This window comes from Phyllostomus hastatus, unplaced genomic scaffold, assembly GCF_019186645.2.
Source record: "Phyllostomus hastatus isolate PE091 unplaced genomic scaffold, TTU_PhHast_1.1 phas_scaffold_55, whole genome shotgun sequence".
In the NCBI taxonomy this organism is placed as follows: Eukaryota; Metazoa; Chordata; class Mammalia; order Chiroptera; family Phyllostomidae; genus Phyllostomus; species Phyllostomus hastatus.
Window position 1 is genome coordinate 4,640,147 of NW_025334035.1, and position 25,737 is coordinate 4,665,883.

At 40.0% G+C, this 25,737-nt stretch overlaps 1 protein-coding gene and 1 pseudogene across 3 annotated transcripts in view; one reads left to right on the plus strand and one right to left on the minus strand.

Annotated features, from left to right (window-relative positions):
* The first annotated feature begins 4,608 nt into the window (after positions 1-4,608).
* The window catches only part of NDEL1 (nudE neurodevelopment protein 1 like 1), a 36,203-nt gene continuing 15,074 nt past the window's right edge, over positions 4,609-25,737 (plus strand). For all 3 annotated transcript variants that reach the window (XM_045824190.1, XM_045824189.1, XM_045824191.1), the window contains exons 1-6: positions 4,609-4,789; positions 17,179-17,276; positions 18,641-18,794; positions 20,026-20,174; positions 21,882-22,018; positions 24,917-25,090. In XM_045824190.1, coding sequence (XP_045680146.1) covers positions 17,191-17,276; positions 18,641-18,794; positions 20,026-20,174; positions 21,882-22,018; positions 24,917-25,090 — 700 coding nt within the window. In that variant the 5' untranslated portion in view covers positions 4,609-4,789; positions 17,179-17,190. The remainder of the gene's footprint in view (positions 4,790-17,178; positions 17,277-18,640; positions 18,795-20,025; positions 20,175-21,881; positions 22,019-24,916; positions 25,091-25,737) is intronic.
* LOC123809511 lies at positions 8,838-10,940 on the minus strand (annotated as a pseudogene).

Here is a 25,737-nt window from a genome sequence, read left to right on the forward strand (position 1 = left end):
GGCAAAGCACAATAAAATGAGGTGTACTGCTCTGACCAATGTGGCTCAGTGGGTTGGGCATCATCCCACAAACTAAAACATTGCTAGTTCGATTCCTAGTCAGGGCACATGCCTGGGTTTCGGGCCAGGTCACTGGTTGGAGGTGTGCAAGAGGTGACTGATGTTTCTTTCCCCCTCTCTCTAAAAATAAAGTATTTTTTAAAAAAGATTATTTTATTTTTTTTTTGTAGAGAGTGGGAGGGAAAGAGAAAGAGAGGGAGAGAAACATTAATGTGTGGTTGCCTCTCATGTGCCCCACACTGGGCACCTAGCCTGAAACTCAGGCATGTGCCCTAGACTGGGAATTGAACCAGTGACACTGAGATTCTCAGGCCAGCACTCAACCACTAAGCCACATCAGCCAGGGCTAAAAATAAATAACATCTTAAAAAAAGAAAAGATATTTAAAAATATGAGGTATACCTATATTTAAGGGCCTTAAATTTTTTATGGAGAAAAAGAATCCCATAAACATGTAAGATCTATTTTTACTAAGGGAGCAGCGCCTATACGCCTTATTCTTGTGCTCTGGTTTATTTCTTTATAGCTCTTGTTATGACCTGATGTGTCTATCTGCTTATTGTCTGTTTTCTCCATTAGCATATACGCTCCATGGGGGTGGGGTTGGGGTGGGATGTGCCTTTACTGTTATGCTGTTGAATCCCTCAGGCCTAGAATGGAACAAGCACTAAACTCATAACTGATGAATGAAAGACTCTCCTCTCTATATAAAACCACTTATCACCTCTAGGTCCAAGTGTATACTTTTTAAATTAAAAACTATTATTAGTACTATTTTTTATTACAAAAACAAAAGACGCTTTAGGGAGCATAGCTGCTATAGACTGGGTTTAAGGTTTGGGCTAGAGAAAAGTTGTAATTGCCCAGGACCCGAATCCCAGTTCCTTTGTTGCCCTGCCTTACCTAAATTCAGCCTTTCACACCAGTGAGAGTCCTCTCTCTATATGGTAATTTTTCTCAGATTTTGGGCACTTCCCAGAAAGTGCAATCATTCTAGCATTTGGATTATAGCCACTGAATCATTGGTTCATTCTTTCATTTCGATGAAACATATTACACAAGTGTTTGCTAAGTCCCTCTTGCTGGGGGATGTTAAGACCATCAACATGTTTCTGTGCTCAATGAGCTTTGGTTCCTTGGGGGAACTCAGACACCTCCATGACCGAAACAGGCTGTCTGTTCAGTGAGTCTCCTGTGGACCATGCGGAGCCCTACTTGAGCTCAGAGGAAGGAGCACTCACTTTGGGGCTTTAGGTATCAGGGAAGGCTTCTTGATGGAGGTAGCATATGAGGGGAAGGCAGAAAGGCAGGCTGGCCAAACTTAGGGAGCAGCTAATGGTAGTGGGAGTCACAGAAAGGCCCAGAGAGGAAGGGGACTGTCCCTTTGGGGCATGCAGTAGAGGCTGTGCTCAGGCCCAGATAGGTGAACTGTAAGTGGACTGTGGAATTGGGTTGGAGTTGCTCTGGGAGGCCCTTGAATGCCAGACTTTGTAGTTTATACTTTATCACAAAGGCAACAGGAAGCCAAAACAAGTTTTAGAGCCAGTGAAGCTCTGTATAGTGGGGTTTTAGAAAGATTATTCTGATGGTCTGTGGACTGTTGAGCTGGAAAAAGGAGAAATTGGAGGAAGAGATGTTTGGAAAGGGAGAGACAAATGAACGGGAGATTTGGGACTGGGGACTCATAGGGGGAAGATATCGGGAAATGGATTTATTTGCTAGAGTTTATGAAGGGAAAGTCTTTCAGGTCTGGTGACTATGTGAGTGGAAATAAAAGCTGAGGGAGGGGATCATTAAGGGTGACTTGATGAAGCTTTCATGCCTTAGGGACTGGAGCAGTGATGACACTATGGGCAGAAATGTGAAGACCATTTGGAAAATTTCAGCTGGGGAAAAATGAGGATCTTTGTGGGGGTTTAGACATGAAGAGCCTGAAGTGGTGGTGGTGGGGCATCTGGTGGATGTACCCAGCAAGCCATTAGTAGCAAGTCAGCCATTGGGGTTCCTTGCCCTGCTGGTCTATGCCCCTAACGCTTAGCAGAAAATACTGGCCAAAAAATATGGAAAGATTAGGCTGAATTAGACTTTTGATTTCAAGGTATATACTCATCAGATTCAATAGAGTTACATATGCCCCATTTCCTCAGAGTGTTCATGGCAGGCCTGTGTGCACTGTGTCACCTTTTGTGAGTGTGTGATGTGGCAGGAGTCCAGCATTCTCATGAGGTAGTATGTAGACCTCTCCTAAGATAGCTGGTCAGCCCCCACCTCTCTCAGTGGTGGAACCTGGCCTGTTTCCCAAGTCTCAGAGTCTGACAGGGAAGATGTTGGAATGCTTGTGTGTGCTCTCAGTGATTGTGTCATTGACCCCTTTGGCTCTATCCAAGAAAGACCTTGTGCTGGGACTCATGCCTTAGCAAACCCCTTCCTGATGGAGAGTTATGAAAGCAGAAGGTGGGGCAATCGTCACTCACCTTTTCTACCTTCACAGACCTGATTTTGTAACTTCTGTTCCCCTTGGAGGTCGCCTACCATCTTCACTTATACTTTATTTTCCCTGGACAGTCATATCAGAAGCAGGGAGTGGGGCACAGGCTGCTGAGAAAGTTCAACCAACACAGAGGGAGGAGATTCAAGGCTTTGATGTGTCTGAGAGCTCTGCCAAGCAAAGCCCATTCATTACGATAGGGCCAACATATCAGTCCTGACAAACACCAGTTCTGGGTCCAGGCTGGTGGGAAATGAGGCTAACAGTTTCCACAGGGCCTGGCCTGCCATTAGGTGAGTCAGTGTGTTCCCCAGGACTTCAGCCAGAAGGCAGGGACAAGGGTTGCAGCTTTTATTTACTTTTTCCTCTTGGCATTGGCACTAGGTCCACAGAAGGCCTCCTTGACTAATTACCTCTCTTCCTGTGATCTCATCAGCCAAAACACAGCTTCAGTCAGGGAAGCAGAGCCCCTGTGCCTAAAAGAGCTTCCATGATGTCCTAGGTCACCAGGCTTGGACTGAGACCTGCTTGGGGTTTAAAATCCCAGCTCCTCAGTTTTTCAACATAAAAAATGAAGGAAATAATTTTAGCTTCACAAGCCACTTTCAAGATTGAGGGGGATAATGTATGTAAAGCACTTAGCACTATGCTCTAGCCCAGTAAGTGGTAGTTATTATTAATAGTACACCTTCTTGAGCAGCAGTATAGTAGTGATTAGTAGTGTAGTTTCTGGAGTTAGACAGTGTGGACTAGGTGGGTTTGAATCTTGAGTCCTCTTTTTTCTTGTTGAGTGACCTTAGGCAACTTTATCTTGCTGAGACTCAGTTTCCTCATTTATAAAATGGGAATAATAACTACCTGTCTCACAGGGTCACTGTGAGGATTGAATTATGCAAACCAAACATTTAGCACAATTGCCGGTACATACAAAAGGTACAACAAAAGGGAACTAATACTACCACTACTAGTATTATCATTTTTATTGTGATCTTTTCAACCCTGTATCTTTCAGAGTCTAGCTCAAAGTGCCATCCTTCCCACAAACCCCATTAATCACTTTTCTGATCTTCATTGATTTGGATTCCTCTTACAATCCATCTTGTACTGTTTCTGTTTGTGACTGTGCCCTCCAAAAATATAACTGAACCTTTCAGGCTCACCTTGCTCCCACCTTTAGGCCTGTCTTACACATCATTATTGGGTCCAAAAAAGCCACATCCAATCCTGAGAGCACTGACATCAGAGAACTGCATTGCGCAATACACAGCAAAAGTTCTTAGAATTGTTTTAAAAACAGCTCTATTTCTTCCAGTTTCCACTCCCTAAGACGTTGCTCATTTCCACCAGCCCTCTTCTCCAAGTGCCCTAGGGGGAATATGTATAGAATATAAAATGGATTCCATTTCTTGGGGGACCCAGGGGGATGAAGACACACATTTACATAAATAAATATACATTTATTTTATATAAAGTATATGAATGGGTATATTTATATTCCCTTTGTGTCCTCAAGGAATCCATTCATTCAACAAATAGTTAGCGCCCACTTTGTGTCCGCACCAACTATCTGTTAGAAGGAAAGCGTAGAGTTTCTAGCTGTCACGGAACTTACATTCTACTGAGAAACACTGAAGAAATATAAAATTTCAGCTATAGCAAGTGCTCTAAAAACAACACGGGTCTCTGTGATGAAGGGTACTGTATACTCCTGATATTCTATTGGGTGCTCGGGGCGGACTCGTAGATGAAATCTGATCCGAGATTCATTTTATGAACGCGGATGATATATACATGTGAGAGATCTTGGTGGTTTAAAAACTGGAGGCCAACTCTCACCCACCGTGGCGCCTTCTTGAGCAGCTGAGCGTTCCGCGGACCTCCGTGGGCCCAATATTCACACACCGCGGCGCCGGGGGCGCTTGCGCATTGGCCGCCTCCAGCCCGACGAGGGCGGTGTGGGGCACCCCCCACCCCCTGTGACGCCATCCTTCCCACAGCCCCCGCCCCGACGCCCGCAGACTCGCGCGCATGCTCCGAACCCCGCCCCCTTGCGTCACAGAATGGCCTCGGACACCCAAGCAGTCCCTGACGTGTCGGGAGGAGCCGCTCGCGGAGGGACGTGGAGTGGAGCTCGGGGCTGCGCAGGGGAGCGGAGTTGAGCTGCTGGGCTGGCCTGGTCAGGCAAACGGAGCGGAGACGTCGGTCGGGTAGCGGCGAACATGCGCGTTTGATACCTTGGAGGTGAGTCTGCGGTGCGGGGCGGCTCAGAGGGTGACTGGCCGGGCGGGCAACGCCAAGGCCTCTCCCTGGGGAGCCTCCCGGGCCCTGGGGCTGTCTGAGGACCGGCCGGGCCGGACGGAGCAGGGTTCTGGGGTAGCCAGCCGGGGGGCAACTGTTCCAGCTGCTCTAACTGCTCTCTAGCCACCCTGGTCCGAGGTGTGGTGTAGTGGAGGCTCCTGCAAAGGAGCGAGCTCGGTGGCCTCCGGAGGCTGTGCCGGTGTCCGGGGGTGGGTGAGGGGTGCGTGGACGGAGGCCGGGACGTGGCACCGTGGGCCTGGGCGCTGGTGGCGCAAGGAGTGGCTCAGCTGGAGTGGCAGCGTCGTGCCCAGCCTTCTCCCCGCCCCTTCCCCCATAAGTGCCTTCAGCTGCAAGGGTTGTTTGGAGCCGGGTTGAATTTGAGCTCTCTTCGCTTCTCCCATCTGGGGGCGAGAGCGGAAGCTGCCCACGTTGGGCTCCGACAGCATTCCCGTGACTGTCCGCCCCGAACGGCCAGTCGCCCCTCTTGGAGTTCAGAGAAGTGTCACCGAGCGGGTTTGCTTTGCTTGTGCTCGCCTCCTTTTTGCTGGTAAGCGACGAAGTAAACCTGTAAGTTTTGCGAAGGAAGTGAAGGTCCTTTCACTACAGCGCCTTCACATATTTTAGAACACTCTTGCTATGGCTCTTGACCCTCATCGTCCTGTGGTTGTGCCTGATTGTGTTATCACCGTTTGACGGATGGGGAAATTGAGCCCGGGTGGGGTGGGAGGTATTAAGTGATTTATACTGTGGATTCTACCAACTTGTGAGTGGGTTCGCTTGTCTCAGAATTTACATATCTGGACTCGGAGTTACAGGGTTTTTTGGGGTGTGTGTGTGAGATTTTTATACCCTTCTCAGGTATAAAGCAAAGCAATACATTTGATTTGCCAAAAATACTTGTATACCAGAAGCTAGTAGAAAACATTTAAATGTTTTTGAGCAGACTCAGGATAAGAACTGCTACTCAGTTACAAGAAAAATCCTACTCCGAAACGTGTTCACGGGTTGCTAGCTAATTATCTTGTCTGATAAATTGTGTCCTTTGTTTTAAATTGAATTTATTTGGGTTACATCGGTTAATAAAATTATATAGGTTTCAGAAGTACTCTTCTATAATACATCATCAGTATATTGTAAGAGACCACCCCAGGTCATGTCTCTTTCCATCATCATTTATCCCCCTATTATCCTCTTCTACCTTCCCCACCCCTCTTTCCCTCTGGGGATCACCATACTGTTGTCTGTCCCTGTTATTTTGTTCTTAACCCACTTGACAAATAGGGAGGTAATGGCTTTGCTAAATCATGAACTTGTTGGCATAGCATTAAGTCATGGGTTGAAGAGAAGGGGAAATGAGTAAGATATTTCTTCTGAATTTTTATTAAAATTTTTTGAAATTGGAGATCACAAGGAACAGAGAAAACCTTTGGCTAGCCCTGGTTCAGATAAAAGTTGCTAAATCTAATGAAGCTGTTCTATTTTAGTTCTGTTTTGACTCTTAATTAAGTAAATTGAAGTTAGAGAAGGAATACTTAAAATATGGAGAAACTTCAGTAAAAACTTAGCTCTTGCTTTCATGACATCCACAAAACTTACTTTTATTTTCATTTTAAACCATGCTGAGATAAATTTGGTTACTTAAAGCTTAAAATTATTTCTGGCATAAGTTTCCAAGCACTTCATAAGGTAGAAAAAAGTTTGGTAGGACCAAAATGGAGACCATATTTATGATCAACTTTGAAAAGTTAAACATTCTGTAAATGTCACTTTTGGGAGAAATAGAAGAATTTTGGTAGAAAGACAGGTATTACCTACAGCAGTGATTTTCAAGTAGTGTGCTGCAAAAATTCTTAAAACATGTAATACCTGACTATTCAGTCAGGGGCACTGCCTTCTTTTCCTGTAGGTCATCAGATAAAAAAATGACAACAGCTCACACAGCATAGCCATTCAGTGTGAATGAATCAAAAGTATACCTATTTTTTGTCAGATTGGCAAAAACTATATCTTTTGGTGTGCTGTAGAATTTTAGTAATTAGTTTATGTGTGCCATGAGATAAAAAAGGTTGAAAATCGCTGACACACAGTGAATCCAAAAGAACTTCTAGCCTCATTAGCGCATTCTGCAACTATTAACAAGAAGACAATATCGTTACCATTGCACAAAGAGAAGTTTTTTTTTTGTAAATATAGCATTTTGGACAAGTTGTTTTATACCCAAACAAGTTGATTTGTCAGTTGCTAGATACCTGAATGATATATGCAGTATGATAACACCCCATGTAATAGTTGTTATACTTTAGAGATACATTAACTCTGTGCACATGAGACATGGTATTGAGGGAAGATTTGGGTAGCAAAGAACATAATTATCTACCTTTATTTCATCTTCAGAAGATTGTAGATGTATTATTAAAACCTCTTTTAGCAGTGTAGTTTTCTATATTGGCTAACTTTCTATAGCCTTAATACCTCTAGTTACATAGTTTCAAATAACACAGTGAACATATCCTCCCACTGTAACTTGAAGCCAACTGAACAGACTTGGCAGCCCCTGAGAAGGTTTTTTGAATTTCCACAGCAGTAGCAAACTTTCATCATTTGTAAAAAACCTCAATTTTTGTAAAAGGTGAGTCTGGTGAATAAAATTGGAGTGATAAAGCTGGGTAATACCAGTTAAGGAAGCAACAAAAATGAGGGTGAGGTGGGACCACAGAGAACATTTTTCTTAGTTTTTTTTTAATTCTCAGTGGAGGACATGCTTATTGATTTTGGGGACAGGGTAAGGGAGGGCAAGAGAGAGAGAGAAAGATAAACATCGATGTGGTCGGTTGCCTTTAGTACGCGCCCAGGGACCGAATCTACAGGCACATAGGTGTCCTGACCAGAATCGAACCTGTGAACTTCCAGTTTACAGAATGATGCTTCAACCAACTGAGCCACACCAGCCAGGGCTGCTTAGTTTTTAATCTGGCTCTTAAAGACTGTTCTCAAAATGGTTTTAGAAGTGTTTTCAGTAATGATGGTATTACTGGTATATGTATATAACTTATGGAAGTGATTAATTTTAAGGGATCATTTTGGTATGTTTTAAGTTCTAAAACATATTTTCCCCCCAGTCAGAGTGTATCCTTTAATCAGAAAGTCTGATTAAATTCAATATTAACTGATGTTGCTGACAATATTTTGGTGGAAAAGCTGCCAAAGTTTTGGTTTTCGAAAACAGGTTTCAAGATTTACCAAAGAAACTATATAGACCCCCAACAGTACAAAAATTTATCAATGAAGTTTAAGGATAGAGGGAAAACCAAATATGACAGTACACATGAATTATTTATAAAATAAGCCTTTTAATCCTAGTGGCGAGGCCTCATGAGTGGTAACACACACAAAACAAGGCTAGTAGCACATGGAACAAACCCAGACATTTTCCCCAATGACTGAGCTATAAAATAGCTCAGGATACTGTTAACATGTAGCTTTTCTTCTGGTTATCAGTTTATATGTCTACAATTAGGGTAAATTGTTTCTACTCAATTACCATCATTTCTTCCTTTTTAACTTTTTCTTAATTTTCTCTAGCAACTTTTTCCCTTGGTTTGACCAGTTGCACTAGAAAGGTTTGGAACCTAAAGTGAGTATCAACCCTTATTGGAATAGTACTTGGGAAAATCCTAGAAAAGGCAAAGTGTAACTGAAGTGTTCTGATAAAATTAGGCAGCCATTCTCATTGTGATAATATCTCCCATGTTAATAACTAGGTTAATGGCTTCTTCTATGGCTAGGTCACATGACCCAGCATGGTAATGGGTGCTCCCTGGTAAGGTACTGCAAAACTGTGTGCAAACACCCACCATTTAAGCTTTCAATAAATACAACGCATCATTTAAAATTGTCAGTAGCATCAATTAAAAATACTGCATTTTTATTGGCCTCTTGTGCTTCTTGAACTGGCTTGGCTGTACTGTTTATGACACAGAAGACAGAATTGTTAATTAGTTGCCACTATGAGTTCCTTAGAATTCAGTACTTCCTGATCTTCAGGCCTTGGCACTATTTTTTCAGCAATAAAGGGATTCTTTTTTAGTGTCACCGCTGCTATGGCATCAACATCCCCAGGGACTGGAGTGATGTAACTGGCTTTTTCCAGACTCCTTCAAAATCCACGTCTCTGACCAAGTTGAGTTCATAGTGATGGGATCTTGAATTTTTATTTATTCCCTCATCAACAATGGCTGCTGCTTCTTTGATCGTATATGAGTATGCAGTGATCAGATTTGGAATGCCTGCAGTAGAGACCACAGTATCTGCAAGAATTATGTATTTCTTCAGCTGCTTTTTGGGAGTGTATCGTATCAAGATACTGTAACAGCGACATTACCTGCAGGACATTTGTCTACTGCATTTGTGTGTAGTAACATTGCAATGGCCATTCCAACATTTTTTGACCTTCCCGCTACAACCGCATTCTTTCCTAGGGTGGGAATAGTAGTTTGCTTAATTATTGCCTTATACCCCATGGGGTAGGTGGTAACATGGAATACTGGGCCAAACACATTAGCCCTTCCTTAATTACATGAAAACTGTCAACATCTTTGTCTGGAGAAAACAGAATTGCAGGTCTTTTACCAGTGTGCTCTGGGAGAGGCAGCTGAACAAGGAGGCCACCTACATTATCATCATTATCGTTTATTAATTAAATTCAACAGTTCTTACTCTAATATTAAAGCTGGTTTCACAGTATTCTCACTGTTGATTCCCACTTCTGCAGGAGCCCTGGTTTTGTTGAGGACATAGGAATGAATGACTTGCAGGATTCTCACCAAACAGAACCACTGTCAGGTGTGGCTGTTTGTTGCCTGGTGCTATCTACTCTTTCATCTCCAGCTGCACTTCCTGCTTGATCTGCTTGGCAAGTTTCCTTCCTAAAATGACAGCAGCTTCATTTTGAACTTCTGAGAGGTGGAAGAAGGGATGATGGTGGAGGTAGCAGTTCAGTGTGGGCCAGAGCAGCCAGGTGGCCAACAGGGACCAAGGGAAGCAGCTTGGCCTGGTGATGCCCGTGCCCGGAGAGCCTGAAGCACATTTGTTTTGTGGTCAGACTTGAAAGGCCCACTATTGAACTAACCAGTTTTATATAATTTAATAAATTTATGCTGCATTTACTATCTACCAAGCTCTGTACTGAGTATTTTACAAATATTAACTCAGTCTTCATAACAAGCCTACTTAAATTATTATCCTCATTTTACAGGTGAGGAAATGGGGCACTGAGTGGTTAAGTAACTTGCCCAAGGTGAACTAGTGAGCAGAGGAGTTTGATTCAAAGCCAGGCAGTTTGGCTTCAGGGTCTAGGTTCTTAACCACTAAGCTGTGATGCTCCTACCACTGGTTAAGTGTTCCTTGGTTAAATATTTTTAATTGGTTTATTTTGGAAAAGATGATGGTTATTTTAGTAAAAGGTTTCTGGCATGGATTATAATACTGTTTGAGGGGCCAAGAAGCAAGTTGTAAAAATAGTCTGTTAATTAGAAAAATGATCAACTTTTAGTCCACATAAAATTCAGCAAGAAAATAGAGAAGCATGTGTGAAAAAAAAATCAAAATAATTTTGCTATAATTTGACTGAACTAAGTAGTTAATAGTTAAGTAGGATATAAGAAGTAGAACTCGGTTCTAAGGAAGTTTCCCATGAAAGGCTATTTAAAACCTGAGTCACCAGGGGATAATGATGGAAAAATTGGTTGTTGTATTAAGAATATGGCCTTATTCAAGAATCAAAAATCAGGGGAAAATGGATACTTTATAGTACACCCAGAGTTGTGAACAGTGCGATTTCTCAGGGAACAATACTTAGCTAAACTTTCTTCAGAGTGGTAACTGCTAGTAGGCCCACTCCTTTTGTAATAATGGGTCAGTGACAACAGCAAAAGTCAGCCTCACACACAAAAGTTTCAAAATGGGCATGAGCATATCATTCATAGATAAAAACAGCCGTAACCTTATTTGTAGAAGCATTGGCTCCATATCCAAATACATTCAAATAAATGTTAAATGTTAAATTTGTTCAAATAAATGTTAAAGTCATACCCATTATGATCTTCCATAAGGACACTGGCCTCAGACCATGCAATCACTGGCAGTAATTAGAAGGGCTACTGAAAACTTAAGAGAAAAAGTACTTTACCTATGAATTAAATAATGAAATACTGAAGTATCACCACTCAACTCCAGAAAAGTGTATATGCAATCTAGAGCAGGCCATGAAAATATTTAAGGGCCTGAGATGGCTAAGTGAATATAAACTAAAAAGACAAATACTCACTTTGAGAAGATGAAGGCTAAGAGTATTATTACCAAAGTCTACAAAATTGGAAAGGGTGTAAAAAAAGAATGTAAGCTTGTTCAAAAAAAATTCTAGATCCTTACAAGGCAACAACACACGAAACATATGGTAAAGTTAAACCAAAGTGGGAAATTCACTGATGGCTATAAAATTATGGAATTTACCTCAATTCCATACAATAATATAAAATCAGTAAGTTAAAAAATTTGACTTAAAATCATTAATGAAACAATGTTTTATATAAGTGTTTGCTCCTGGGGTACTCTAGTCAAGAATGAGATATGATTGTTTCAAAGTAGTTGGTCTAAGTGTAGACCCACACAATGTTGGTCTAAACATTTGCTTGGAGAATGTTTAGACAGGGAGTCCTACCTAAAGTTGTCTCCCTGAAGGAGGCTTAGCCATTGTGCATATACACTGTTAGCTCAATTACATGTTAATTTCTTTGCATTTGGCTTCAGTTATCAGGTTGGGTTCCCATCAGTTTTATCCTGGTGCTACATCTGCACAGTACTATATTACATTTTAACTTTTAGCAAGAAATAACATTTAGAACTGCTCAGACCTTGAGACCCTTGTCTTATTTAACATAAGGGTCAGGGCTTGTACTGGATTTTGATTTGATTTCTCTGAAGTTTCTACTGCTTTTTCTCTTATTGACATATGAGCGATGTGCTTTCACCACAACCTCAGATTTATCTGTTTCCCAGTCATGCTATCTCTTATGTGGGATTCTTCATTTTTCCAGGAGCCCTCCATCTGGCTAAGTTACTCTCTGGGACCTTCTTTCTTTGCAGTCCTGGATTGGAGTCATTATCTCTTGTACCCTGTGCTGTCCAGGTCTTGACTTTCTCCCTTCTGTGGTAACTGTCTCTGGAAGTGTGTGGGAGGTAACCCTTCTGAGTTCTTATATAAGAAAAAAGTTCTCTCATTTCCTGAATTATCTGTTTCCTCTCAGTTCAGTAGTTCTTAGAATTTTCTTATTCATGCTACTGGGTTTTCTCACTTGTATGATTGTTTTTGGTTGTCCATTCATATTTAAGGCTGAAGCTTAGGCAATGATTATTTTAGGTAGCAATTGTGCAGTGGTATCTCTTAAGGCTTTCTTCAGCAAGTCCCATCAGCTCCCTATTCTTTGATGCGGAGCCTATACTGAGCTTTATAAGTGACTGAGAATGTGGCTTGGCACACATCAGACTAATAATTTTGTCTAGCTGAGAATGATAGGTTTTATAATCCTGACTTAATACATGTTGGTACAGTATGAGGTAGAAATAAATTAGCCACAAATCTTTTTGCTTACTTTATCCTGAAATAGGAATTTAGTTGTTAGTAAAGTGGTACTTTGAAAGTAAAGAGGGAATAATAAAAGATTATAAGTCAATTCAAACATTTGTTGGATTTCTGTGTATTTCATGTTTTTGGTGATGCGGAGGTGCTTATAAATAAGACACAGGTCTTGCCCTCAAGGAACTAGCTGGAGATGTAACTGAACAAATGGTGGTTTGACTGCCTGCCACAACGGAAGCCAGACTTATGAGGCAGGTGCTGGTGCAGAAGGAAGGAGGTTTTATTCAGGTGCCATGTGACTTGGGAGCATGGTGGACTCTTGTCTCAAAGACCATCTCCCCTTCTTCTTTTTTTAAATCCTCACCTGAAGACATTTTTTTTGTTTGCTTTTAGAGATAGAAGGGGGAGACAGAGAGAGACACAAAGAGAGAGACAGAGAAGCATTGATGTGAGAGAGAAACATCAGGTGACCATGTCTGGTATGTGCACTTACTGGGGTGGAACCTGCAACCTTTCTGTGTGTGGGGTGAAGCTCCAACTAACTGAACCACACCAGCCAAGCCACACTGGCCAGGGTTACCATCTCCCCTTCTTGCTTAAGCTGTCAGTTCTTACAGGGATAGGAAGGACTTTTCTTCTATCCAATTATCTTGCTAGCATTTGGCATGCTTGGGGCTCTATGCATTCATCTTTCTAGTTTTTGGCATGCTCAGCATAACCTCCCCCTGCACCATCTTGGCCAGTGGGACAGACTCCCTGGTGCTCCAACTGGATGTCTGTGGTGGTAACAGAGAGACGTAATTTTCACATTTTAAAATATGTTTTTTGTTTAAGATGAACTTCGCTTCTTTCGTCATTTTGATCTTCATAACCTTTTGCAAAACCATAATTTATTGGATTGTGTATCAGAAACTGAATATTTGAGCTGCACATTGATACATTGTTGGCAGTGTTCGAATGGCAAGTGGATCTGCCCAGATTTGAGGACCTCAGTGCCTATAGTTTCTTTGGGGCTGGATTCATAGGTTTTAAATGTAATCATTATTTTGGGGGCATTTGGGTGAAAGACCTTGTGTAGAGCATTCAGGTGACTCAGTGGTTTTTGCCTCACCCCTAGATAACTTCTCATGTCCTGTCATTATGTCTTCATTTGGGTTGTTAATACGAAATATGTCCATCTCCTCAAGGATACTTAAGCAATAAATCTCAGGAGTTATTGATATCATATGGTGATGCCTTTAAGTGCTTTGGATTTTGTTTTGAAATACAAATATATCTTGCTGCTGGATTTGCCTTATTTTCATTCATACCTTACTACAAGTTATTACAGTTACAAATACAATTATTCCACCCTGACCAGCATGGCTCAGTGGGTTGGGTGATGTCCCACAAAGTGAAAGGTTGCTGGTTAGATTCCCAGTCAGGGCACATGTCTGGGTTGTGGGCCAGGTCCCTGGTTGGAGGAGTGCGAGAGGCAACAGATTGATGTTTATCTCCTTCTCTTTCTCCCTCCTTTTCCTTCTCTCTAAAATAAAAATAAATAAAATCTTTTTTAAAAAAAGATTATGCCTACATCTGGGAAAATAGAGTGGGAATTGGGAACCTTGATGAAGGAATAGTATTAAAATTAATCAGTGCTATTTACTAGTCAGAAACAGAGTTTTTTCCTCTACCTCCTAAACTCACCCCCAACCCCAGAGCTGTCAGCCTGCTCTCTCTGAGTCTGTCTTTATTTTGCTTCTTAGTTCAGTTTGTTCAGTAGATTCCACATATGAGTGAAATCATATGGTATTTGTCTTTCTCTGACTGGCTTGTTTCATTTAGCAAAATGTTCTCCAGGTCCATCCCTACTGTTGCAAAGGGTAACATTATCTTCATTTTTATGACTGAGTAGTAGTCCATTGTGTACATGTCCCATAGCTGTTTTATCTGCTCATCTACTGATGGACCCTTGAGCTGCTTCCATATCTTGGTGATTATAAATAATGTAATGAACACAGGGGTGCTTCTTTTCTTTTGAATTAATGTTTCGGGTTTCTTTGGTTAGATTCCCAGAAGTGGAATCGTGGGGTTAAAAGGTAGTTCCATTTTTAATTTTTTGAGGTATCTCCTTACTGCTTTCCACAATGGGTGCACCATTCTGCATTCCCACCAACAGTGCAAACTGGGTTCCCTGTGCTCCACATCCTTGCCAGCACTTCTTGTTTACTGTTTTATTGATGATAGCCTTCAGACTGGTATGAGGCAATACTACATTGTGGTTTTAATTTGCATTTCTCTGAAGATTAGTGATGTTGAGTATCTTCTCATATGTCTATTGGCCATCAGTATGTCCTCTTTGGAGGTGTCTATTCAAGGTTCTTTGCCCATTTTTTAATTGGGTTGTTTGTCTTTTTTTTCGTGTTGAGTTTTGTAAGTTCTTTATAAAATTTGAATATTAACCCCTTATCAGATGTGTCATTAAATATGTTCTCCCACTCTGTGGGTTGTCTTTTCATTTTGCTGATGGTTTCCTTTGCTGTACAAAAATTTTTTTATTTTGATACAGTCAGAAACATATTTGAAGAAACATAAGTCTAGTCCAAACTCTCATTAGATGAAAAAAAACTGAGACTTTGAGAGCTTAAGCAGTTTGTCTGAGAATTTAAGGGTAGAATTGAAGCCCTAGAACTCAGTCTCAACAGCACTTCAGCTTTGTGTGGGTTTGTATTTTAATGTGTTATCATGCTTTAAGGGTATCTCCAAGAATAAAATAATACAGAGAAAAATGTGCCAGTGTAGGAGTAATTAGATTAGAGGAGGGTGCATTTGGTGCACTAAATATTTATTCAGTACTTAACAATGTTTGATACATAGTAAGTGCTCAGTAAACATTCGCAAGCATTCAGTACTTTCTATAAGCAAGGTGTTGTGCTTGGTGCCACGAAGAGACACAAAGTATGGAAAGGATCCATTTTTTTTTTCCAAAGAACTCTTAGGCTGGTTGGTATTTTAAAATAATCAGGAGACTGACTAACAGATGTCAAAAGTAATAATAGATGGTGTGGTTAGGAGAGACTTGACTAAAACTGAAAACATTGCAGTAGGCCCCAAAGGAATGACACTAAGTATATATAACTACGTGTTAATTTTATTCAACTGGAAACCACTTTTGTACTTCTTTGGTGTGTATCTACCCTGAAATTGAAGTTCTGTGTTTGTTCTTGTCTGTGACTTGTTACTAAACCTTCACAAGTGGCATTCTGTGCTTCAAGTTTTTGTTAATTTACTTTTAAACCTGGTCTTGAATTCTTGCTGCCTGGTATGGGTTAGGTTGAATCAATTCTGATTTAATTTAGTAGGTATATTGAGTATCTGCTAATGTGCAAGCAGTATGCTGGGGTAGAAATAAGTAAGAATAATACACAGCCTAAGAAGGGGCATACAAGGGTAAGCTGTGTGGAAAATATATTCACGAAGGCACGTGTGTCTGTAGAGGTAGCCAAGAGTGTGGGAGATTTTAGTGCCATCTGGGTGAGGGTGGGAAGGGCTTTCTGGAAGAGATGAGACTAGGTTTTAAAAGTATAAAGAGAGCTTTCCAAATATATAAGGAAGGGAGAGCCATTCGCAGGGGTGTCCAACCTTTTGGCATCTCTGGACCACACTGGAAGGAGAAGAGTTATCTTAGGCCACACATTAAATACACAAACACTGATGAAAACTGATGAGCTGAAAAAAAGTTTTAAGTAAATTTACAATTTTGCACAGGGCCGCATTCATAGCCATCCTGGGCCACATGCAAGCCCACAGGCCACGGGTTGGACACCCGTGATAGAGAAAACATTCAGAAGTGAAACAAGTGGTGTGTTAAGACAATTTTGAACATTATTGCTGGAATATAAAGTGGAATGCTTGGAGGAGATGGTTATAAGAGATAAGACTCCAACAGAACTGGCATGAATCTAGGGGGAGCTCAATGTCTTTGGTATGCCATTTGTCCTTGGCAATCATTTGGGAGTTTTAGGTAGTCAGTCCAAATGCAAAGGTAGTTAGGAAGGTTTTTTTACCCCCTCCTCTCTGAATTCCGTGGGAGAAGAACCAAGATGAAAGAACATTGAAGTTGGAGGATTAGTGGATTTAATGGAGGGAGCTTTGATCTTAAAAGGTAATTAACAGGAAGGTTTTAGAAATGTAATAATAGTAAATTATTGGGAATGTGGTATCTGCTCTCCTAGTATGATCACCTCACATGAAATGTTTCATGCAGGTGTTTTGAAGCAATTATACAACAGAGAAGGGCATGCAGTAGCGTCCACTCTGACAGTAAAATTGTTTCTGTCACCTGATTCCCAGAAGAGCAGTTGGCTTTAAGCCCACTGCTGGGGTCCTGTGTGCAGGCTGATTCTGTAGGGCCAGTGCACTGGAGCCCAGGGCTGTGGCAGAAAAGGCTCTGCACCAAAGAGCTTTGTTGGTCTCCTCACCTGTCATGAGCTGATGCTCAGTCGGTGGTCCGCAAGAGTGGGGAGTGAAGTGATTTTTGTGCCTAGGTTACGGTAAAGAGTTAATCGCTCTTAAAAAAAATTCAACTACTCTTAGTATTTTTCATGTTTGTTTAACTCCAAAATGCTGCAGACTTGGTGTTATGCCAGATTTTATACTTTTACTTAGGTTCCCATGTTCTCTATTAATTTGTAAGCTTGTTTTTAATATTTCACAGGCTTTCTTGATCATGGATGGTGAAGATATACCAAATTTTTCAAGTTTAAAGGAGGAAACTGCTTATTGGAAGGAACTGTCCTTAAAGTATAAGCAAAGGTAATGTTGAAAAATATCCCCCCCAAAAAAATAGAGGAGGGCATTTGGAATACACCGTCTCTAGCATGTGCATTTTTAAAATAAAACATAAAGCTAAAATTAGAGTTTCAGGTTTGGTAGTGGGATTCTAGAAATAGTCATAACATTGCTTGTATTTAAGTAATATAAAAATGCCATAAGTCCTGTATTACTTAAATTATTAAAATAGTAAAAAAACTTAGTGTCATTTGTGTTTTTTTTTTCTGGTAGTTTACCTCCTTTTATGTTTATTACTCTCATTGACCATCTTTGGTCTGTTTCATGTATACTGTTTCTGCCTCATCATTTTGATCTTCTGGAGATTCTGATAGGCTGTCTGGGGCTTCACACAGCAGACTTGAGTTCTCTGCAGGCAAGCATTATCAGTGACTGGAGCCAGAAAAGCTTTCAAGGAGGGGAGAAGAGCTTCAGACATATGGGGAATTTTTTAAAATCTCAATTATTTTAATGATTTGGGAGAACTTTTACATAATTTTTTGAGAACCAAAGCTTGTCTTAAATTTCATTATAAAATGGAATTTTTCTAAAGAAATATATATATTTTTTTCTACTTTAGTTAAAGGAGTTTTCTAAGCCTTATCAAACCTTTTACTGTTACTTTATTATTATTGCTGGAGCCAGTTATATTGTGACAGTGGATATAAAAGGTGTCTATGGCAGGAGTACTTAATCATTTTTTGTGCCATAGACACTTAGTAGTCTGGGGAAGCCTAGACCCGTTCTCAGAACAATGTCTTGCCCTGGCTGGTGTCGCTCAGTGGACTGAGTACTGGTCTGTGAACTGAAAGGTTACAGGTTCAATTTCTAGTGAGGGCACATGCCTGGGTTGTAGGCCAGGTCCCCAGTTGAGGGCCTGTGAGAGGCAACTCATCAGCCTGATCAATTTGTTTCTCTCCCTCTTCCACCCTCCCTTCCCCTATCTCTAAAAGTAAACACAATCTTAAAATAAAAGAATAATGTCTTTAAATGCATAAAATCAAATAACAGAATTGCAAAGGAAACCAATTATATTGAAAAACTCAATTATATTGAAAGACTTATCTAAATATCAAACTTATTTGTGGTATAGCAATTGCCTTCTTTAGTAGTACATTAAATAAGGAGCTAGCGAGTGTATAAAATAAAAATCCTTTTAGGGCCTATAAATAATTTTCACTGAGTCTCAAATATAGGGTAAGAGATGTAAAACAAATTGTCTTTATTATTTAGTATATTTTATTAGAGCATAGCATTTAGGCAAAAATTCTTGAATTGATATATAATCATCTTCAACATGTTTCTTATGGTGTACTACAACTCATCTTTCCCACTTTGTTTTTGATTAGCTTCCAGGAAGCTCGGGATGAGCTGGTTGAATTTCAGGAAGGAAGCAGAGAATTAGAAGCAGAGTTGGAGGCACAATTAGTACAGGCTGAACAAAGAAATAGAGACTTGCAAGCTGATAACCAAAGACTGAAATATGAAGTGGAAGCATTAAAGGTAATTGTGGTTGTAGAAGCTCTGGTGTCTAATGTGTGGGGTTTTATTAAAATGAGAAATGTTGCCCTGGCTGGGTGGCTTAGTTGGTTGGAGCATTGCCCCGTGCGCCAACAGATTGCAGGGTCCATCCCCAGCTAGGGCACCTGTCTGGGTTGTGGGTTCACTCCCTGGTTGGGACATGTATGGGAGACAAGCCATTGATGTTTCTCACATCAGTTTCTCTCTCCTCTCTCCCCTTATCCCCCCTTCTTCCTCCCTCCCCTCCTCCCCTTTCTGCCCTTACCTCTCACCCTCCCTCCACCTCTCCCTCCCTCCACCTCTCCCTCCCCCCACCTCTCCCTCCCTTGCCCCTCTTTCCCTTCTTTCCCCCATCTCTCTCTCTCCCTCCCTCTACTTCCCTCTCTCCCTTCCTCTCTCTCTGAAATCAATGAACACATCCTTGGGTGAGGATTTAAAAAAATGAGAAATATGTTTATTTAATGGGAGCTTAAGAGCAGCAGGGCACAAAAAAACATGAAAAGAAGCTTAATTTTGTAATTCCCATAATTCTCAGAAGCTGACTATTTGTTTTGACATATTGCTTTATTTTGTGGCACTTTAAAATTATGTCTGTATGAAGTATACACATTTATTTCATTATTGTTCATAGTCCCTTTAGTTTTAGAGTTTAGTTTGGATTTAAAGATTGCCTTCTAAAAAGGAATTTTCAGAAGTGAAAGGATGAGCCCCTTTTGCTGTTCTTAACCACCTGCCTTAGCCAAATACATGGAGATTTTCGGTGTCTGGGAAGTAGGTGGTTTTGTGGAAGGCGGGGGAGGGGTGGGGGGGTTGTGGAAGGGGTAGGGAGTGGGTAGGTAAGGGGCAGGGAATTTGAACTCTGTCAGTTTACTTCTTTGTGCTCACCCCGAGCTGCATGCAGCCTGAGGACCCAGAAGTTCCCCTACCGTGTTTGGGGTTTTTGAGGCAATGGTTTTATTATTTTACTTCTTTTCAGAGAGATTACTATCAGATTCTGAAAGGAGAATGGTTGACCATTTAAATTTTATATGAGTTAAGGCAATTGGAATGAATGTATAATTGTTTTTAAATATTGTGAAAAGAAGAGGTATTATCAACTTGGATTGTGGGTGAACTCCTTGGATTTTTCCGCCCCTTTAACTTTGGTTGCATCCTTTATTAAAGAAAACTGTATTTTAATGACACATACCTTTTTGTATACTCATCTCTTTAGGAGAAACTAGAACATCAGTACGCACAAAGCTACAAGCAAGTTTCAGTGTTAGAAGATGATTTAAGTCAGACTCGAGCCATTAAGGAGCAGTTGCATAAGTATGTGAGAGAGCTGGAGCAGGCCAATGATGACCTCGAGCGAGCAAAAAGGTGAACAATGGGCATTTTTTTAGTGTAACCAAAGTTGGCAATCAGTGAATAAAATATATATCTTTAGGTTCAACCTATTACCCATTCTTAGTCCCACAACACTTCCTGTTGGTAATCATCAAGTTGAAACTTACCAGAAACCTTTATCTCCGGGAGAGTGCCCTTCTAAGTTTTTCTTTCCGGTTTTCTTTTTCCTTCTTTCATGTACCATTGTTGTTCCTGCTGGCTTTTCGTTAAAACGTGTCTCATTCATTCCTCTATCTTTCCCTCTCTGTTCTCCATACTACCACACTTTTTTGTAGGACCTCCCGTGTTACACCTGATTTCTGCAGTTATTTCCTAGCAAATCTCTTTAAATTTTTACTCCTTTTTATTCTCCTCTGTTTTAATACTGACTGATGAATCTTCTCAAAATATTGCTTTTATTACGATTTTGCTGAATAACTGTTAGTGGCTTGCCATTACTGTTGCCAAGCTTTCATATATCATAAACTAGTTATTTTTTAACCATTCCAAATTAATTCCTCTCACTTCATCCCAGTTACTTTACTGTCTGGTAGTTCTTTCCATAACATTTGAGTGACTTTTAAATGACTGACATACTGTTAGAGTTGAAGATACAAAAATAAACCAGTTATTGCCCTTGGGTGCAACAGGTATGGACACTCCATGTGGTAAATACTCTAGTAAAAAGAGTGTACAGGTTGCTCCGGGGCATAGAGCAGGGAGCGGCTAAAGTACACTGGGGGAACTGGGGAAGCAGCGCCTAGAAGGAGAAATAGACATTAACCAGGTGAAGGAGGGAGATATAAAGGCAGAGAGGCAGGAAAGTGTGTGATGTGTTAATGATTCACTTTGATTGAAATGTGCAGAGATGTGGCTGAACAAGATGTGACTGGAAGGTGGTTGAGGCAAGGTTGTGAAGAGCCTTGTGTGTGATGTTTGATAGTTATTCTTTAGGCAATGAGGGTCTCTGTAAGGATTTTTTAAACGAAAGAGTAATAGCCAATTGTGATTTGAGAAGATAATACCTCGGAATTGGAATGGAGAGAAAGAGACGAGGACCATTTAGGAGTAATCCAGGTGATGGGTGGAGACGGAAGCCAGGGCAGAAGTTTGAAGGAGAGCAAATGGAATTGAGAGAGATTTTGACAGTTGACAGGACTTGATAAACTTCAACATGGCGTTATGAGAATTGACTTGAGGTTATGGAATTTTACAATATACCTGTAGCATGAAGTGGGCATATAGTAGGTACATGTTAATGTTTGTTGAATGAAGGAGTAAGATGAGAAGTGCAGGAGAAGAAAAGAGTTGTTAGGCAGAAAGTAAATGGAGTGGAACCTGGCACTTTGTGTTTTAAGCACATCCTTAGTTAATTTTTAACCTACTCTAAAAAACTATTGAAAAATTTTTCTGAAGAAAATTTTCTTGTTTAAAATCCAGTGGGGAGATACAAATAGTACAGTAAATGGCTTTCCTTTAAGGAACTTTAAGGAATTTAGATGGGACTTTAGGAGAAATGAATATATTTAATGGCTCTAAATGTTAGAGACACTGAATGCCACCAGAGGTTAGAGGGAGCGAGATCATTCTCTTTCACTGGCCAGCCTTTCTAGGTCAGGGAATATGAGATAAACCTACAGTTTCCTTTTCTATTACCTATTTGCACAATATTAATTCATGGATTTAAACATTTTTTTTCAGGGCAACAATAGTTTCACTGGAAGACTTTGAACAAAGGCTAAATCAGGCCATTGAACGAAATGCATTTTTAGAAAGTGAACTTGATGAGAAGGAATCTTTGTTGGTCTCTGTACAGAGGTTAAAGGATGAAGCAAGAGGTAAACTTCATAACCTAAACTAAACCTTACTGTCTCTCAGCCAGAGCTCTAAGCCAGCTTCAGGATCAACTTGTTAAAGCTCTGTGTCTATATATTTTGTGAGACACTATGCTAAGTACTTTTAATCTGTTAACTTACGTAATGCCTGCATCATCATCTCTAGGAGGTAGGTATTATTACCCCTATTTTATAGGCATAAAACTGAGGCACAGAGAGTTTGCGTTTTGTCCAAAGTCTATAGCCTGTCAGCTGGGATTCAAATCCTGGTCTGTTTTCCAAAGCCCAAACCACTCCTGCTGTGCACATACTGCTTGCTTAGTTTGAGGTTTTTTTCCCCTTTTTGCTTCTACCTAAAGAATTTTGTTATATACATAATAACATGTACACATGTTGCCATTTACATATTATATATAGTGAATGTGTACTTTGCTTGGAAATTCTCCTTCCCTCCCTCTTTTTAAAAAATGCATGGTATCATTCAAAATATTACAAAGAAGAAAAAAAATCAGTGCCTATCCATTTATCTTAGGAGAACCCACTAACAGTTTGGTGTTTCTTTCCATATATATAATTGGGACCACACTATATATACACATATATTTTCTGTGTTACATTTTTTTTTACTACTTAATAAAGTAATCCATGCCTTTAAAAATCTTTTTTTTGAGAAATAGTCCACCTTTTCTGTTTGAAGATTTTATTTATTTATTTAGAGGGGGCGGGGAGGCAGAAGGAGAAACATCAATGTGTGGTTGCCTCTCACATGCGCTCTGCTGGGGATTTGGCCTGCAGCCCAGGCATGTGCCCTGACTGGGAATCGAACCAGTGACCCTTTGGTTTGCAGAATGGCACTGAATCCACTGAGCCACACCAGCCAGGGCTAAAAAATCTTTTAAAACAAGTTTTTAAAAATGTTGCATGATATTTATTATATATATTTTATGGGATCTTTATTATTGGTAGTTAATTTTTTGCTATAAGTACTACTGTGAATAGGATTCTTGTACTTAATATTTAAGAGTAGCTTTGATAATTTCTTTAAAATAAATTCTTAGAAGTGGCACATGATATAAAAGACACTGCTAAATTATTTTTTAGATAAGTTGGTATGTTTATACTCCCTGTGGCAGTGATTGAGAGTGTCCTTCTCACACTGGTAATTAGCATTGTGAATAATAAAAATGGTTTTTTTAAGATTTTATTTATTCATTTTTAAAGAGAGGGGAAAGGAAGGAGAAAGAGAGGGAGAGAAACATCAGTGTGTGGTTACCTCTCACGAGGCCCCCGCTGGGGACCTGAACTACAACCCAGGCATGTGCCCTGACTGGGAATAGAACTGGCAACCCTTTGGTTTGCAGCCCATGCTCAATCCACTGAGCTACACTAACCAGGGCTAGTAAAATAGTTTAAAAAATCATTAGAAAATTCATTTGAAAGCTGAAAGTGGTATCTCTTTTTTAAATGTGTGTTTATTTGATTATTCCTTATGAAATTTTTTGGTCCAATGTTTAAAAATAGTTTTTTCATGCTTTTTTTTTGAGAACTTTATCTGAAAAACTTATTATAATTTGTATAATGTGTAAAATATTAACTGTATTTTATTTATTTATTTACAGTTGTCAAAAACATAAAATTTACCATCTTGACCATTTTTAAGTATACAATTCATCAGTGTTCACTATATTACATTGTTATGTAACAGCTCTCTAGGATTTTTTTGTTGTTGCAAAATTGAAACTGTGCCCATTGAGGAGCAACTCCCCATTTTTCCTTTTTCTCCAACCCCTGGCAACTACAATTCTGCTTTTTGTTGCCATGTTTTAAATACCTTATATAAGTGAAGTCATGCTTTTGAAGTGCTTGTCTTTTTGTGACTGGCTTATTTTACTTAGCATAATATCCTAAAGGTTCATCAAGGTTCATCCACATTGTGGCATGTGTCAAAATTTCCTGTTGTTATAAGGCTGAGTAATATTCCCTTGTGTGTGTGTGTGTGTGTGTGTACAGCACATTTTTTGATCCATTTATCTGTGTGTGGACACTTGGTTGCTTCCACCTCTTGGCTATTGTGAATAATGCTACATCGAACAATGATGTGCAAATATCTCTTGGAGAGCTTTTTTTTTTAAAAAAAAATAATGCTAATTTATTTTTAGAGAGAGGGGAAGGGAGAGAGAAAGAGAGTGAGAGAAACATCAATGTGTAGTTGCTTCTCACACGCCCTGACTGGGAATCGAACCAGTGACCCTTTGGTTTGTAGGCCAGCGCTCGATCCACTGAGCCACATCAGCCAGGGCTGGAGATCTTGTTTTGAATTCTTTTGGATATGTACCCCAAAATGGGATAACTTTGTATCCCTTTTTTTTTATCATAAGCAATTATTCTGTGGGTTAGTTGCATAACTGAAAAGAAGACATCAATTTTGGGTTGCAATTTAACCTTGAAAGCAAGAAAAAAATTGCAACTATTCTGACTTCTTTTCTAAAACAAAATAGTTTATGGTGACAATTAATAAAAAGTACCAACCCATTTAAAATGGTAAAAATGCACTTTATTGATTTTTGCAATGATCCCCGTACTACATCATTTCAAAGTAAAAGCAAGTGAGTTGTTAAAGAACATTCATTTTTGTGTCATACATGTTCACTCTAGACTCTGCTCTGTTTCCTTTTGCATATGGGCATAGATAACTGTTCTCTTAGGTCACAGCTTTTTTTGGTTATAGCATTTTTAAATTCTAAAAGATCATCTAGACAATAGGGTTATCATGTCTAGAAGTAAAAATTTATACTTGAGAAATAACCATTTAGGGAGAATGTCTCTATGGCATTAGATGTGACTTTGCTTTACGTATTTGCTTCCTCTAGTGAGTATTACTTCCTTTGCAACATTTTACAGATTTAAGACAAGAACTAGCCGTTCGGGAAAGGCAACAGGAAGTAACCAGAAAATCGGCCCCCAGTTCTCCAACTCTAGACTGTGAAAAGACAGATTCTGCTGTCCAGGCCTCGCTTTCGTTACCAGCTACTCCTGTTGGCAAAGGAACAGAGAACAGTTTTCCTTCGCCAAAAGGTTTGTAATGTCTTGACTTTTTGACCCTGTGGTAGATTATCACCTTAAGAGGGTTTGCTAATGAAGCAGGGGTTGCTAAGATTTAAGCAATAATTTCAGTTTAAAAGTTGGTTGAATCTAGCACTGTGTATAGAAGAAGGAATTATTTTCCTAGGCCACTCAGATATAGGAAACGAGAATGATGCTACATTTAAGACATGAGCAACTTAATAAGTTGAGATTTTGAGAAGTTGAAGGTTTTAAAGATTATTTTTTAATTACAGTAGTAAGGTATATTCATGTAGAAAAATTTGAAAACAGAAAATAAAAGATAAAAGCCATCTGTAATCTTAAAGTTAACTACTCCTAACACTGGAGTTTTTTCTATCGTGTGTGCTTATTTGTGTTTGTGCCCACCTTGTTACACACATATTTTGGGATTATATTTAAACACAGTTTTATTTATTGCTTTTGCCACTTAACATGTCATGGGGAGACTAGAAGCCTTTATACACGGGATGTACAGAGACTCGAGTTACCAGACTTGAGTAAGATGGGCTTAGATAGACATGTGCATTCTAACACATGTCTCCGTAGCTGCTATTTTCGTAAGTGACATTTAGGGTTACTATTGAGTAGTTCATAGAGAATATTCCTTTTGCTATCAG